The sequence below is a fragment of the Entelurus aequoreus genome, linkage group LG06 (genome assembly GCF_033978785.1).
Source record: "Entelurus aequoreus isolate RoL-2023_Sb linkage group LG06, RoL_Eaeq_v1.1, whole genome shotgun sequence".
NCBI lineage: Eukaryota > Metazoa > Chordata > Actinopteri > Syngnathiformes > Syngnathidae > Entelurus > Entelurus aequoreus.
In genome coordinates, this window is record NC_084736.1 from 7891757 (window position 1) to 7909387 (window position 17631).

General features: G+C 33.5%; 1 protein-coding gene across 1 annotated transcript in view; it reads right to left on the reverse strand.

Annotated features, from left to right (window-relative positions):
* Positions 1 to 762: 762 nt before the first annotated feature.
* The window catches only part of colgalt1a (collagen beta(1-O)galactosyltransferase 1a), a 36285-nt gene continuing 19416 nt past the window's right edge, over positions 763 to 17631 (reverse strand). Inside the window, exons 10-12 of the mRNA XM_062049372.1 lie at positions 7879 to 8006; positions 7589 to 7795; positions 763 to 1036 (exon numbers count right to left, since the gene is read on the reverse strand). Of these exons, the coding sequence (XP_061905356.1) occupies positions 769 to 1036; positions 7589 to 7795; positions 7879 to 8006 (603 nt within the window). The 3' untranslated portion in view covers positions 763 to 768. The remainder of the gene's footprint in view (positions 1037 to 7588; positions 7796 to 7878; positions 8007 to 17631) is intronic.

The window sequence follows — 17631 nt, forward strand, 5'->3', positions numbered from 1 at the left end:
AACTGGTAGCCCTTCGCATTAATCACTACCCAAGAAGTAGCTCTTGGTTTCAAAAAGGTTGGTGACCCCTGCACTAGAGTATAAGTCGCATTTTTTGGGGAAATGTATTTGATAAAGTAGTAGCAGGTAGCATCTTTTTTTTCACAATGCACTTCTGCCATGACCCAACCCCCGCCAAATTTTTATTGGTTGACGTGTGTGTGTGACGATTGCTGATATACGCCTAGTCTCTTACGTGAATGGGATAAATAATATTATTTGATATTTTACGGTAATGTGTTAATAATTTCACACATAAATCGCTCCAGAGTATAAGTCGCAAAAAAACTGCGATTTATAATCCGAAAACTACGGTAGTCTGTCCAATGACCACGGTGCATGTGTTGTGATGAGTACAGTCCTAAATTCACTCGTTTTTTTTGGCATCTCAGCAGCCATGTGCAATTTCTGAGGGAAATGAGGAAAGTTTGAATATCAGAGAAGGCCATCATTTACTACATTGAAGTACATTTTGCAGCGTGACATGCATTCCTAGCCTGATTCACAGTGTAGCGTCACAACAGGATGTGCAAAAAGAAGTAGCTTCTGTATGACAGACACGAGTTGGGTACTGCAAATGCCATCCTGCGTGGCAAGTCTAGTGCCTTTTTGATGAAACACTAACATGTTTTTGTTTACATCCCTCAATCTGTGACGCCATAGCAACATTAGGTTATTTTAAAAAAAAACTAAAAATAAGCAAAGGGTACTTTTTTTTGGGGGGGGGTCTCATAGCTCGTCCCGCGCCGTGCTGTCCAAAGGCGACTGGAGCACGTCGGAGTTCTGGGCCTCGGTGCTGAGCTCGGCCTGCTCCTGGGTTTTCCCCGAGCGCGCTCTGTCCCAGTCTGTGCGGATCTTGTCGTTGTCCCACACGGTGGACGTCTCCGTGTCGCTGATGTAGCCCGAGTCGCCCGTGTAGTGGGTGGGGTACACCAGGAGGGGTTCTGCTGAGAAAGCCTTGAGGTCTCGGCTTTCAAAGTGCTTCATGTAGTCTGACCTGTGGACGAGAGGTTGAACTTTAAACAATACATACTCATAAAAAGGTTGAAACTAGATTCAACTAACCACAGAGTCTCTTGTAGTCAGATTGTCCACAAAATAAAATCATTCTAATTAGCATTAGAATCAACATCTTTATCTATTGATGCCCAAATGGGTCAAAATTAAATAAATAAATCCTTGAATATTTACTTAAATCTGTCATTCATTAATTAGAATTTGAATTACATGCATAAATGTGTGATCCTTTTAATAACTTTTATATTGGACAGCTTAACGACACATATGTATTTATTCATATATAGATGTATACATGTATTTGTGTATTTAATTCCAATTATAATTAACTAATGACACATTTAAGTAATTCAAAAAGTAGATTTAATTATTTGATAATTATTTAATTACTGAATTAATTATTTAATTAATTAAAGTGGAGTTTAACGGATAAAATAAATTCGTCATGCGCTGACAAGGGCCAAATGGGACAAAATTTAAGAAATTTTTAAATAATTACTTAAATAAATTAATATTTGAATAATTACTTAAATCTGGCATTCATTAAATGGAATTTGAATTACATACATACTGTAAATGTGTGATCCTTTTAATAACTTTTATATTAAGACAGCTTAATGACATATATGTATTTATTCATATATAGATGTATACATGTATTTGTGTATTTAATTCCAATTATAATTAACGAATGACATTTAAGTAATTCAAAAAGTATATTTAATTATTTGATAATTAAATTCACTATTTATTTAATTACTGAATTAATTATGTCATTATATCAGTTAATTCCAGTTAACTGACACATTTAAGTAATTATTAAAAAAGTAGATTTACATTTTTGATGTATAAATTCATTATTTATCTAATTGATGAATTGATCATATTATTTAATTAAAGTGGAGTTTAACGGATAAAATAAATTCATGATGTGCTGAGGACAAAATTAAAGAAATCTTTAAATAATTACTTAAATGTATCATTAATTATATACAATAATGAATTAAACTGAAATAATTAATTGGATCATGAAATCAATTAATTTAATCATTAACTAATGCAATCGATTAATTAAACCATTAAATAATGACATTATCGAAGTCATGAAATAAAAAAATCAATGAAATCATGAAAATATTAATTATATCATGAAATAATGAAATCAACATTTAATAAATCATAAAATATTCTCTTAAAAAGGTCAAAACTAGATTCAACTAACCTCAGCTTGTCCACAAAATTAAATAATTCTAATTAGCATAAGGTGAAAAAACGTTGGCAGTAACAGGTATGGCTGTAGGCAACCTCCTGATGTAGTTTTTATTAACAAGATGGCAGTAGCTGCATTTGAGCAGTCAACATCCAACAGCTTTGTCTATTGATGCCCAAATGGGACAAAATTAAATAAATAAATCCTTGAATATTTACTTAAATCTGCCATTCATTAATTAGAATTTGAATTACATACATAAATGTGTGATCCTTTTAATAACTTTTATATTGGACAGCTTAACGACACATATGTATTTATTCATATATCGATGTGTACATGTATTTGTGTATTTAATTCCAATTATAATTAACTAATGACACATTTAAGTAATTCAAAAAGTAGATTTAATTATTTGATAATTATTTAATTACTGAATTAATTATATAATTATTTAATTAATTAAAGTGGAGTTTAACGGATAAAATAAATTCGTCATGCGCTGACAAGGGCCAAATGGGACAAAATTTAAGAAATTTTTAAATAATTACTTAAATAAATAAATATTTGAATAATTACTTAAATCTGGCATTCATTAATTGGAATTTGAATTACATACATAAATGTATGATTCTTTTAATAACTTTTATATTAGACAGCTTAATGACATATGTATTTATTCATATATAGATGTATACATGTATTTGTGTATTTAATTCCAATTATAATTAACTAATGACACATTTAAGTAATTCAAAAAGTAGATTTAATTATTTGATAATTATTTAATTACTGAATTAATTATTTAATTAATTAAAGTGGAGTTTAACGGATAAAATAAATTCGTCATGCGCTGACAATGGCCAAATGGGACAAAATTTAAGAAATTTTTAAATAATTACTTAAATAAATTAATATTTGAATAATTACTTAAATCTGGCATTCATTAAATGGAATTTGAATTACATACATACTGTAAATGTGTGATCCTTTTAATAACTTTTATATTAAGACAGCTTAATGACATATATGTATTTATTCATATATAGATGTATACATGTATTTGTGTATTTAATTCCAATTATAATTAACGAATGACATTTAAGTAATTCAAAAAGTATATTTAATTATTTGATAATTAAATTCACTATTTATTTAATTACTGAATTAATTATGTCATTATATCAGTTAATTCCAGTTAACTGACACATTTAAGTAATTATTAAAAAAGTAGATTTACATTTTTGATGTATAAATTCATTATTTATCTAATTGATGAATTGATCATATTATTTAATTAAAGTGGAGTTTAACGGATAAAATAAATTCATGATGTGCTGAGGACAAAATTAAAGAAATCTTTAAATAATTACTTAAATGTATCATTAATTATATACAATAATGAATTAAACTGAAATAATTAATTGGATCATGAAATCAATTAATTTAATCATTAACTAATGCAATCGATTAATTAAACCATTAAATAATGACATTATCGAAGTCATGAAATAAAAAAATCAATGAAATCATGAAAATATTAATTATATCATGAAATAATGAAATCAACATTTAATAAATCATAAAATATTCTCTTAAAAAGGTCAAAACTAGATTCAACTAACCTCAGCTTGTCCACAAAATTAAATAATTCTAATTAGCATAAGGTGAAAAAAACGTTGTCAGTAACAGGTATGGCTGTAGGCAACCTCCTGATGTAGTTTTTATTAACAAGATGGCAGTAGCTGCATTTGAGCAGTCAACATCCAACAGCTTTGTCTATTGATGCCCAAATGGGACAAAATTAAATAAATCCTTAAATGTTTACTTAAATCTGCCATTCATTAATTAGAATTTGAATTACATACATAAATGTGTGATCCTTTTAATAACTTTTATATTGGACAGCTTAACGACACATATGTATTTATTCATATATAGATGTATACATGTATTTGTGTATTTAATTCCAATTATAATTAACTAATGACACATTTAAGTAATTCAAAAAGTAGATTTAATTATTTAATAATTATTTAATTACTGAATTAATTATATAATTATTTAATTAATTAAAGTGGAGTTTAACGGATAAAATAAATTCATCATGCGCTGACAAGGGCCAAATGGGACAAAATTTAAGAAATTTTTAAATAATTACTTAAATAAATAAATATTTGAATAATTACTTAAATCTGGCATTCATTAATTGGAATTTGAATTACATACATAAATGTGTGATTCTTTTAATAACTTTTATATTAGACAGCTTAATGACATATGTATTTATTCATATATAAATGCATGCATGTATTTGTGTATTTAATTCCAATTATAATTAACTAATGACATTTAAGTAATTCAAAAAGTAAATTTAATTATTTGATGATTAAATTCACTATTTATTTAATTACTGAATTAATTATGTCATTATGTCAGTTAATTCCAATTAACTGACACATTTAAGTAATTATTAAAAAAGTAGATTTACATTTTTGATAATTAAATTCATTATTTATCTAATTGATCATATTTAATTAAAGTGGACAAGGACATAATGCGCTGACAAGGGCCAAATGGGACAAAATTAAAGAAATCTTTAAAAAATTACTTAAATGTATCATTAATTAAATAAAAACATTAAAACATGGAATAATAAAATCAATAATGAATTAAACTGAAATAATTAATTGGATCATGAAATCAATTAATGTAATTATTAACTAATGCAATCGATTAATTAAACCATTAAATAATGACATTAATTATCGAAGTCATGAAATAAAAAAATGAATGAAATCATGAAAAGATTAATTATATCATGAAATTACAGCCCTTTGAGATTTAGGGCTATATAAATAAACATTGATTGATTGATTGATTGATTGAAATAATGAAATCAACTATCAAATCAAATAAAACATTTTCATAAAAGGTTAAAACTAGATTCAACTAACTACAGAGTCTCTTGTATAAATAAAGTTATTCTAATTAGCATAAGGTGAAAAAACTTTGGCAGTAACAGGTATGGCTGTAGGCAACGTCCTGATGTAGTTGTTATTAACAAGATGGCAGTAGCTGCATTTGAGCAGTCAACATCCAACAGCTTTATCTATTGATGCCCAAATGGGACAAAATGTAATAAATAAATAAATCATTGAATAATTACTTAAATCTGTCATTCATTAAATGTGTGATCCTTTTAATAACTTTTACATTAGATAGCTTAATGACAATATGTATTTATTCATATGTAGATGTATACATGTATTTATTTATTTATTTATTTGTGTATTTAATTCCAATTATAATTAACTGACACATTAAAGTAATTATTAAAAAAGTAGATTTACATTTTTGGTAATTAAATTCATTATTTATATAATAACTGAATTGATTATATTATTTAAATTAAATAATAAAAACATTAAAACATGGAATAATAAAATCAATAACTAATTCAACTGAAATAATTAATTGGATCATGAAATCAAAAATTAATTTAATCATTAACTAATGCAATCGATTAATTAAATAATGACATCAATTATTGAAGTCATGAAATAAAGAAATTAAGGAAATTATGAAATGATTAATTATATCAGCAATGAAATCATCAATAAATCATAAAATAATTAAAAAGGAAATTATTAATCAAATTATGAAAAAATTTAATCAATAATCAATTAAATGATAAAATAAGTGATCATGAAATAATTCAATCATGAAATAAATAATCACGTGTAAATTTACATTGAATAAATCAATGATACATAAAGCTTCTAAATCTCAACTATATTTGTTCAAACTGGCTTTTAACTCACAATTACCACAAGTGTTGTTTTAAGTCTGTTCTTGTTTTTAACTTGTCTTGTAAAGCAGTGGTCCCCAACCACCCGGCCGCGGCCCGATTGGTACCGGGCCGCACAAGAAATTTTAAAAAATAAATAAATAAATAAATAAATAAATAATAATAATATAATATAATAATTTTTATTAAATCAAATATATAATATAAAATATAGATCAATACAGTCCGCAGGGATACAGTCCGTAAGCACACATGATTGTATTTCTTTATGAAAAAAAAAATATATATTTTTAAGATGGAAACTGTAGCTGCCATTATGATGTGCAGTGACAAGTATTGAACTATACAAAGTATTTCAATGGTTGGAAGCTGCGCTTTTGGGTGATATACTAGTTACTATGGTCATCTAATTAGTTACTATGGTCATCTAATTAGTTACTATTGTCATCTAATTAGTTACTATGGTCATCTAATTAGTTACTAGTGTGGGCGGGAAGCGTTTCCACAGACGCGGAAGGAGATTTTAACAAAGTTCTAATGCTTAGTGATATATCAGATAGTCGGTGGGTTTATTTTGTACCTTTCGCGTTCATATTTCACTGTTTGTTGCATTTGTGTTGCGTTTCACTTGATTGTAAAATATGTCGATCTAAAGGGGGTGTGACGTTCATATTTTGTCAATATTCAGTGTTTTATCTTTCATAGAAAAAAATAAAATTCCATTAAGTTTTTAAGGCGGTCTGTCATAACGTTTTTAGCATTCAATCAGACATTATTGTGAGATTTGTATTAGTGTTCCTAAAAACAGATATACCGGCCCCCAGTCACATTTTTTTTTCTAAATGTGGCCCCCCGAGTCAAAATAATTGCCCTGGCCTGCTCTGTAGTGTAGGTCCTGAGGTCAAATCGATGAAAATTAGCCTTTGGCTACAACCTGACACATTAAAATTGTATATGTTCATAAATGTGCATTAATGTACTACAACAAATGGCTACTTCCTGTCAGGAGTTGTAATATAAATCTATAAACAAGCTTATTGGTGTGTTTAGTGGGACAGACAAGAGTTAAGTTGGAGAAAATGTGTTAGTTTATAAATCAATTCATGTTTCTGTGCGGCCCGGTAGCAAATGCGTCACGGACCGGTGGTTGGGCACCACTGTGTTAGAGTACCGAATTTATTACCAAGCTCTATTTTGGAGGCATGAGATTCACTTGATTGCAAAATATGTCGATCTAAAGGGGGTGTGACGTTCATATTTTGTCAATATTCAGTGTTTTATCGTTCATAGAAAAAAATTAAATTCCATTACGTTTTTTAAGGCGGTCTGTCATAACTTTTTAGCATTCAATCAGACATTATTGTGAGGTTTTGCATTAGTGTTCCTAAAAATAGATATACCGGCCCCCAGACACATTTTTTTCTCTAACTGTGGCCCCCGAGTCAAAATAATTGCCCAGGCCTGGTTTAGGTCAATAATCCATCATTATGTAGGAGATAAAGTACACTTACACCGGGTGTTTGTTGTACATGATAGGCAGGAACTCGTCCACGGGCAGCACTCTCTTTAGCGGCTCCGCTCTTAAAAGCTTCTGTGCTCCTTGTAAGGAGATCATGTAGCCCAGAGTCCAGTAGGAATAATCCGCTTCCACTAAATTGTGAATATTTGGCACCGCTTTCTCGGAGTGATCCACCTGCATCCGTTTGCGACCGATGTAGCTGCAAGAGGGAGGAGAAAAAGGGGTTGAGAAGCAGGTCCGACTGGGACTTGGTTAGGGAGGCGGAGTCGTGACAAAGCTCACATCAGGTCCCAGTCCAGTCCTTCGTCCTCGATCTCACTCATCAGGTTCATGAGGCGCCGCTTGAAGAAGACCTCGAAACGCAGGTCGTCTTCGATCACCAGCGAGATGGGCAGGCCTCGCTCCAGCACCTGACAGCCGACGTGACAATTTATTACTAGAGATGTCCGATAAATGCTTTAAAATGTAATATCGGAAATTATCGGTATCGGTGTCAAAAAGTAAAATGTATGACTTTTTAAAACGCCGCTGTGTACACGGACGTAGGGAGAAGTACGGAGCGACAATAAACCTTAAAGCAGGGGTCTCAAACTCAATTTACCTTTAATGAATTCACCTTCTTTGAATGGCTTTCCCGCCCTAACAATCATCTCACTCACCATGTAGCTAGCTTCGACTGCTGCATCGCTCTTTTCGCTTGCTTTCTTCACGAAATCTTGTTGCCTCAGTAGACTGGTTTGAAAATTTGCAACCTAGTTCACTCTCTCATCTCCCTGGTATTTTGCATACTCCTCAGCGTGTCTAGTTGTATAACGACGTTTCAAATTGTATTGCTTGTGCACCGCAACTTTCTTTGTATCAACAACAGAAAAGAGCTATAAGGATTATTCATAAATTAGATTACTTAGAACACACTAAAATATTATTTATTAATTCGGGTTTATTGAAATTACAGGAGCTAGTAAAGTTACAGACATTATGTGTCATGTTTAAGGCTAAAAGTAAAACATTACCAGCAAATTTACAAAAAATGTTTGTCATCACTTCTGAGAATGCAGAACATAGAAGAAAAGGTCATTTCCAACATCAGTATTCAAGGACAACTTTAAAACAAATGTGCATGTCAGTGGTGGGGGTTACGCTATGGAATTCTCTTTACAATGAGATAGAAGATTGTAAAAATATATTCCAAATGAAAAAATATATAAAGACAGAACAATAATATCATATGGACAGCCATAAGTGTTTACATTTTGCTTTATATTTATTATTTTACTTATTTTTTGCCTGGTTTTGTATCATCCCGTGAGGTGTATATTACTTTTGTTTTTTTTGTTCGGTTTGTACATCATGAAGTTTTGCACTTCTTGTGTTTTTTTGTTTGTTTTTGTTATATTTGGATGTAATTGTTGGTTTATATGATATCATTAAGTAAGACTACGTATTATGTTGAAGGGGGCAGAAAAATATAAGACTTTTCTTCATCCTGCTCCTTCTCAGGCATTGGTGTGTAAATGTATAATTGAATAATTGAGGTATAATTGTCTATCGATCAAAGATGCACATCAATGAAGGAGATAAATAAAAATGAAATTAAATTAAATGAAATAAGACACGTTGGGGTGCCCCTTGTGCTCAACAAAGAAATATTGCATCAAAAATTGTCTCTGTCTATTAGAATGGAGTATAAAGGCCTACTGAAACCCACTACTACCGACCACGCAGTCTGATAGTTTATATATCAATGATGAAATCTTAACATTATAACACATGCCAATACGGCCGGGTTAACTTATAAAGTGACATTTTAAATTTGCCGCTAAACTTCCGGTTCGAAACGCCTCTGAGGATGACGTATGCGTGTGACGTAGCCCGACGAACACGGGTATGCCTTCCACATTGAAGCCGATACGAAAAAGCTCTGTTTTCATTTCATAATTCCACAGTATTCTGGACATCTGTGTTCGTGAATCTGTTTCAATCATGTTCATTGCATTATGGAGAAGGAAGCCGAGCAAGCAAAGAAGAAAGTTGTCGGTGCGAAATGGACGTATTTTTCGAACGTAGTCAGCCACAACAGTACACAGCCGGCGCTTCTTTGTTTGCATTCCCGAAAGATGCAGTCAAGATGGAAGAACTCGGATAACAGAGACTCTAACCAGGAGGACTTTTGATTTGGATACACAGACGCCTGTAGAGAACTGGGACAACACAGACTCTTACCAGGATTACTTTGATTTGGATGACAAAGACGCAGACGTGCTACTGTGAGTATGCAGCTTTGGCTTTTTTTTGCGTATGTACGTAACTTTTTTTAAATATATAAGCTTTATGAACCTTGGGTTAGGTGAACGGTCTTTTGGGCTGAGTGATTGTGTGTGTTGATCATGTGTTTGAATTGTATTGGCGTGTTCTATGGAGCTAGGAGCTAGCAGAGGAGCTAGGAGCTAGCATAACACGTACCGTACCGTACGTGCGCGCCACGTACGTAACTTTTTAAAAATATATAAGCTTTATGAACCTTGGGTTAGGTGAACGGTCTTTTGGGCTGAGTGATTGTGTGTGTTGATCGGGTGTTTGAATTGTATTGGCGTGTTCTATGGAGCTAGGAGCTAGCAGAGGAGCTAGGAGCTAGCATAACAAACACGCAGGTGTTTTTATGCAGGATTAATTTGTGGCATATTAAATATAAGCCTGGTTGTGTTGTGGCTAATAGAGTATATATATGTCTTGTGTTTATTTACTGTTGTAGTCATTCCCAGCTGAATATCAGGTCACCCCCGGCTCTCACAGCATCTTCCCTATCTGAATAGCTTCAACTCCCCACTAGTCCTTCACTTGCACTTTACTCATCCACAAATCTTTCATCCTCGCTCAAATTAATGGGGAAATTGTCGCTTTCTCGGTCCGAATCTCTCTCACTTCATGCGGCCATCATTGTAAACAATAGGGAACTTTGCGTATATGTTCAACTGACTACGTCACGCTACTTCCGGTAGGTGCAAGCCTTTTTTTTATCAGATACCAAAAGTTGCAATCTTTATCGTCGTTGTTCTATACTAAATCCTTTCAGCAAAAATATGGCAATATCGCGAAATGATCAAGTATGACACATAGAATAGATCTGCTATCCCCGTTTAAATAAAAAAAATTCATTTCAGTAGGCCTTAAGGTGATGCGGTGACAGTTTCTAGAGGACATTAAAGGCAGTGCCATCATGGCACGCCCTCGATATTGTCGAGAGCCTCATACCACACCATGTTTGGTAGATTCCTTCAGCTCCGCACACAGCGCTGTTAAGCGCCATTCATTTACAACTCGCGGGCCGCACTAACATTAAACTGTCATAATAAGGTGGGGGCCGCGCAATAACATCTTGCGGGCCGCAATTGGCCCGCATGTTTGAGACCCCTGCCTTAAAGGCACTGCCTTTGCGTGCCGGCCCAGTCACATAATATCTACGGCTTTTCACACACACAAGTGAATGCAAGGCATACTTGGTCAACAGACATACAGGTCACAGTATAAACAAGTTTAACACTGTTACAAATATGCGCCACACTGTGAACCCACACCAAACAAGAATGACAAACACATTTCGGGAGAACATCCGCACCGTAACACAACAGAACAAATACCCAGAACCCCTTGCAGCACTAACTCTTCTGGGACGCTACAATATACACCCCCCCCCCCCCACACACCTCAACCTCCGCATGCATGTCCCAAATTCCAAGCTGCTGTTTTGAGGCATGTTAAAAAAAAAATAACGCACTTTGTGACTTCAATAATAAATATGGCAGTGCCATGTTGGCATTTTTTTCCCCATAACTTGAGTTGATTTATTTTGGAAAACCTTGTTACATTGTTTAATGCATCCAGCGGGGCATCTCAACAAAATTAAGCATGATAATGTGTTCATTCCACGACTCAATATATCCGTATCGGTTGACATCGGAATCGGTAATTAAGATTTGGACAATATCGGAATATCGGATATCGGCAAAAAAGCCATTATCGGACATCTCTAATTATTACTGTATTTTCCGGACCATAGGGCGCACTGCCGATGAATGGTCTATTTTTTAAAATCTTTTTTCATATATAAGGCGCATTAAAGGAGTAATATTATAAAAAAAATTCTACATATAAAATTAGAGATGTCCGATAATATCGGCCGATATATGCGTTAAAATGTAATATCGGAAATTAATCGGTATCGTTTTTTTTATTATCGGTATCGTTTTTTTTTTTGGTTTTTTTTTAATTAAATCAACATAAAAAACACAAGATACACTTACAATTAGTGCACCAACCCAAAAAACCTCCCTCCCCCATTTACACTCATTCACACAAAAGGGTTGTTTCTTTCTGTTATTAATATAAGGGATACAGTCCGTAAGCACACATGATTGTGCGTACTGCTGGTCCACTAATAGTACTAACCTTTAACAGCTAACTTTACTAATTTTCATTCATTACTAGTTTCTATGTAACTGTTTTTATATTGTTGTACTTTCTTTTTTATTCAAGAAAATGTTTTTAATTTATTTATCTTATTTTACTAATTTTAAAAAAAAAGTACCTTATCTTCACCATACCTGGTTGTCCAAATTAGGCATAATAATGTGTTAATTCCACGACTGCATATATCGGTTGATATCGGTATCGGTTGATATCGGTATCGGTTGATATCGGTATCGGTTGATATCGGTATCGGTAATTAAAGAGTTGGACAATATCGGAATATCGGATATCGGCAAAAAGCCATTATCGGACATCCCTATATAAAATACATCCTTGTGGTCTACATAACATGTGATGGTGGTTCTTTGGTCAAAATGTTGCATAGATGATGTTTTACACATCATCTTCAAGCTGCTTTCTGACAGTCTCTTCAGGATGCGCCTTTTTGTGGGCGGTCTTATTTACCTTCGACAGCGTCTTCTCCCCCGTCATCTTTGTTGTAGCGGTGTAGCGTGCAAGGACGGGAGTGGAAGAAATGTCAAAAGATGGCGCTAACTGTTTTAATGACATTCAGACTTTACTTCAATCAATAACGGAGCAGCATCTCCTCATCCGTAAACAACAACACAGGAAATGTGACCCGTGAAAAACCGTCCGACCGGAACTCTCTAATAACTAAAGTTCCTTGGGTGAATAATGTAAACTCACTACACCGGTATGTTTTAGCGCTTTCATGGCGAGTTTACTGACAGATATAAGTAAGAACTTTACACTACTTTATATTCGAAATGGCAACAATGGAGGATGAATGTCACATAAGAAGATAGAGAAAAAGAAGAAGCTTATCGACTACTGTTGGAGCCTATCTATATTATTTATTTATAAATATTATGGACAATGGTAAATCAAATAATACCAATGATGATGTTGATTAAAAATTAATTATTGAATGTTTTAGATGAATTCTGATTGACTCTGATTTAGGGATGTTCGATAATGGCTTTTTGCCGATATCCGATATTCCAATATTGTCCAACTCTTTAATTACCGATACCGATATCAACCGATACCGATATCAACCAACATATACAGTCGTGGAATTCACACATTAATATGCCTAATTTGGACAACTAGGTATGGTGAAGATAAGGTACTTTAAAAAAAATAAGATAAATAAATTAAATACATTTTCTTGAATAAAAAAGAAAGTACAACAATAGGGGAGGGAGGTTTTTTGGGTTGGTGCACTAATTGTAAGTGTATCTTGTGTTTTTTATGTTGATTTAATAAAAAAATAAATTTAAAAAAACGATACAGATAATTTTAAAAAACGATACCGATAATTTCCGATATTACATTTTATCGCATTTATCGGCCGATATTATCGGACATCTCTACTCTGATTGTTTTCAGCTGCTCACGGTCCCTAATTTAAGGAGAGAGAACAGCTGGGTGTCTGTCTATCATGTTGAAAGAGGGAGGAGTGAGACAGTTTACTTACCGCTAAATAAGTTATTTTCATTATTCTGAAGTTAACCACGGAGAATATTTTTGTTTATGAAAATAAATGATAATTTTGAATCTAGAAATATCTCCGCGAGTGCTTATTAAGGAATTTAGTGAGTCATAGACCTCCTCCTCAGGACTACTCTATCTTTATTTTTTCGAACTTTTTTGAACGCAACAGTAGTCGTAACAACTACGGTGTCGACAAAGGCGGACGCGTGCAATTTTTCAGGACTTATGCAGATCCCAAATACAGATCAGCAGGTACCAGAAGGTAAGAAAAGTTGCTTTTGCATAAAATTGCGAAACAAAACACCAGATAATATGTCTTACCTTATACACACACCATAATAATACTCCTATGTTGAAGCACAGTACAATCCATCAAGCGGTGTGGCTTCATAGCTTACCAAAGTCCTACTAAAACATTTTGATTTTTGAGCACCGTGTGTAATGTTCTATATTTTCAATGGAACATATAAAATGTTGGTGTTGTTTACTTGAGTCATATTGCCATTATACCTCTTGCCACGCATCTCTTATGTTTGACTGCCATCTACTGGTCACACTTATGTACCAAATGAAATTGTTTCGAGGTCGGTGAGCAAAACCAGAATTACTCCGTACATAAGGCGCACCGTCGAGTTTTGAGGGAAGAATAATCATTTTAAGTGCGCCTTGTAGTCCGGAAAATACGGTATTTGGATTCTAGCTAGATCATTCTTTTAAACCAGGGGGTGTCACACTGGTTTTCCATGAGGGCCAAATTGCAGTAATGGCTGCCTTCAGAGGGCCGCTTTTGAAAAATTAATTGAAATTATCGATGTGGGCAATAACCTGTGATTAATTAAAAGTCTAATTGAACTTATTTAAAAAAAATATTTAACAGCATCGATATAAATAAGTGTACCAGTAATCACCTCATATTATTACAATATTGCCCATGCACTTGATTATTCGATTTTTTTCATGTACAAACTAATGCTATCTTTACTAGCATATTTTTGTAATACACTATATAATAATTAGGGATGTCCGATAATGGCTTTTTGCCGATATCCGATATGCCGATATTGTCCAACTCTTTAATTACCGATATCAACCGATATATACAGTCGTGGAATTAACACATTATTATGCCTAATTTGGACAACCAGGTATGGTGAAGATAAGGTACTTTTTAAAAAAATGAATCAAATAAAATAAGATAAATAAATTAAAAACATTTTCTTGAATAAAAAAAGAAAGTAAAACAATACAAAAACAGTTACATAGAAAGTAGTAATTAATGAAAATGAGTAAAATTAACTGTTAAAGGTTAGTACTATTAGTGGACCAGCAGCACGCACAATCATGTGTGCTTACGGACTGTATCCCTTGCAGACTGTATTGATATATATTGATATATAATGTAGGAACCAGGGGTCGTACTTATCAAGCTTCTTAGAGTGCCATTTTACACTTAAGTCCTGAGAATTTGCGAAATTTAGTCCTACTCTCAAACTTAAGAATAAAAGCTTTTTATCAACGTTCTTAAGTCTAAGAATCACTCCTACTCTCCACGATATTTAAGAGACCTTCAGAGGTGTCTTAAGTGGTTAGGAGTTGCCACTGAGGCGAGAGAGACGTGCGCGAACGTTCAGGGAACGGAACAATGTTGGGTTTTTTTTTATGACGAGCAGCTGATCAAACGGTATCGTTTAGACAGAGCGGGTATTATTTTTGTCACAGATTTAATACTTTTCGATTCCTTGTTGATTTCTGCATGTGTCTGCAGTATATATAGAGCCACCCACACCAGTTTCAAATTAGTTGCCTAATTAATGAATTGGAAAGAAAATGTTATGACAGTAGCGTATGTGTGTGGCCGTGAGGTGAGTGACGTCAGTGAGTGTGTGGGCGATAGAAGAGAGGGAGCGGTAGCGTGAGTGCCGGCGGGGACTAGTTTGTTTTGTACTATTTTGTAGTTTATTGTCAAAATATACACTCCCATTGTCCACTTAAATATTTCCAAGATATTTCTTTATTCTTAGACAACGGATTCCCTTCCATGATTGGTCATTTCTATGGACACAGAAATGACGTCACCTAAAATTGCGTTTACGGCACATAGTAATGTCGTAATTCAGCTCTGAGTGTGACACTTAAGATTCAGTCCTACACTTCGCTGAAAGTGTGAGTAAGACGCTTGATAACTAACTTTTAAGTGCAGCTTTCAGCGAAGAATTTATTGACTCTTAAGTCAACTCTTAGCAGACTTCTTAGGAGTAATTCTAAGAAGCTTGACAAGTACGGCCCCAGAATATTAATAACAGAAAAAAACAACCCTTTTGTGTGAATGAGTGTAAATGGGGGAGGGAGGTTTTTTGGGTTGGTGCACTAATTGTAAGTGTATCTTGTGTTTTTTATGTGGATTTAATTAACAAAAAAAAACAAAAAAAAAACGATACTGATAATAAAAAAAACGATACCGATAATTTCCGATATTACATTTTAACGCATTTATCGGCCGATAATATCGGCAGACCGATATTATCGGACATCTCTAATAATAATGTAATATTTGGCATGATTAGATAATAACGTTTAAAAGATTAGCATTTTTTCCTGTCAAAATCGAAATAATTATTTGCACTTAATAAAATACTTCATTTTGTTTATGAACACACACTTTTCCCAAGCTTCCGCGGGCCTCTTACAATGTGTCTCCTCAGTTCCCAAACACTTACTGTGTGTTGTTAAAAGAAAAGGCCATGTAACACAGTGGCGAACATGCCCCTGTGACTACTTTTTTGCAATGTGTTGCTGCCATTAAATTCTAAGTTAATGATTATTTGCAGAAAAAAAACAAGTTTCTCAGTGTGAAGATTAAATATCTTGTCTTTGCAGTCTATTCAATTGAATAGAAGTTGAAAAGGATTTGCAAATCATTGTATTCTGTTTTTATTTACCATTTACACAACGTGACAACTTCACTGGTTCTGGGTTTTATTATCCTGGCATAATTAGGGTCCGCCCTGTACCCTGTACAAAGGAACCTATTGTATTTGTAAGGTTTTATTATTATTATTCTTTATTATTATTATTATTATTCTTTATTATTCTTCCGCACCGTTGCGCACTACTTTGACCCACTTAACATGCTTCAAAACTCACCAAATTTTTTACACACATACAAAACGTGGGCCAGAACAAGTTAGTCAAAAAACCAAACCCCAAAAATCGAAATTGCGCTCTAGCGCCCCCTAGCAAAAACAAAAAACAAACTGCCTGTAACTCCCACTAGGAAGGTCGTAGAGACATGAAACAAAAACCTGTATGTAGGTCTCCTTTAGACCTACAACTCACAGTGGCACATTCTCGGGCGAAAACCAACAGGAAGTTGGCAATTTCCCATTTTAGACAAAAATGTACTAAAAACACTGCTTTTTACGTCTTTGACCTCTAATTTGACCCCCTTAAAATACTTTAAAACTCACCAAACTTCTCACACACATCGGGACTGGTGGAAATTGCGATTTACAAAAAAAACCGAACCCCAAAACTCAAAATTGTGCTCTACATAATTTTTTGAAAAAAACAGAGAAAACACTGCTCCTCTGTAACTTCCGGTAGGAACGTCTTAGAGACATGAAACAAATACCTCTATGTAGGTCTCGCCTAGACCTACATTTCATAGATTGACATCCTTCAGCAAAAATCAACAGGAAGTTTGCTATTCCTCCTTCAAATAAAATTTTTGTTACAACCGGTCACCAAACATCAAACGTTATCGCCTCTGAGCGCGTTTGTCGTTTCGGCTTCAAACTGCTACAGGAGAGAGATTGAACCCTTCTGATTGAAAGTTGACGACAGCGTTTTGATTCGTGCTACCGTTTAGATTTTACGAGCCTTCAAAGACCCGCAGCACTGATGCTATAATGACAACGGAAAATGCAATTTCTTCTTTTTTGTCCTCAAAATTCTACACACAATACCCTATAATGACAATGTGAACTCAGACACAACTTCCTCTAACTCCCAGTACGAATATCGTAGAGACACGAAACAAAAACCTCTATG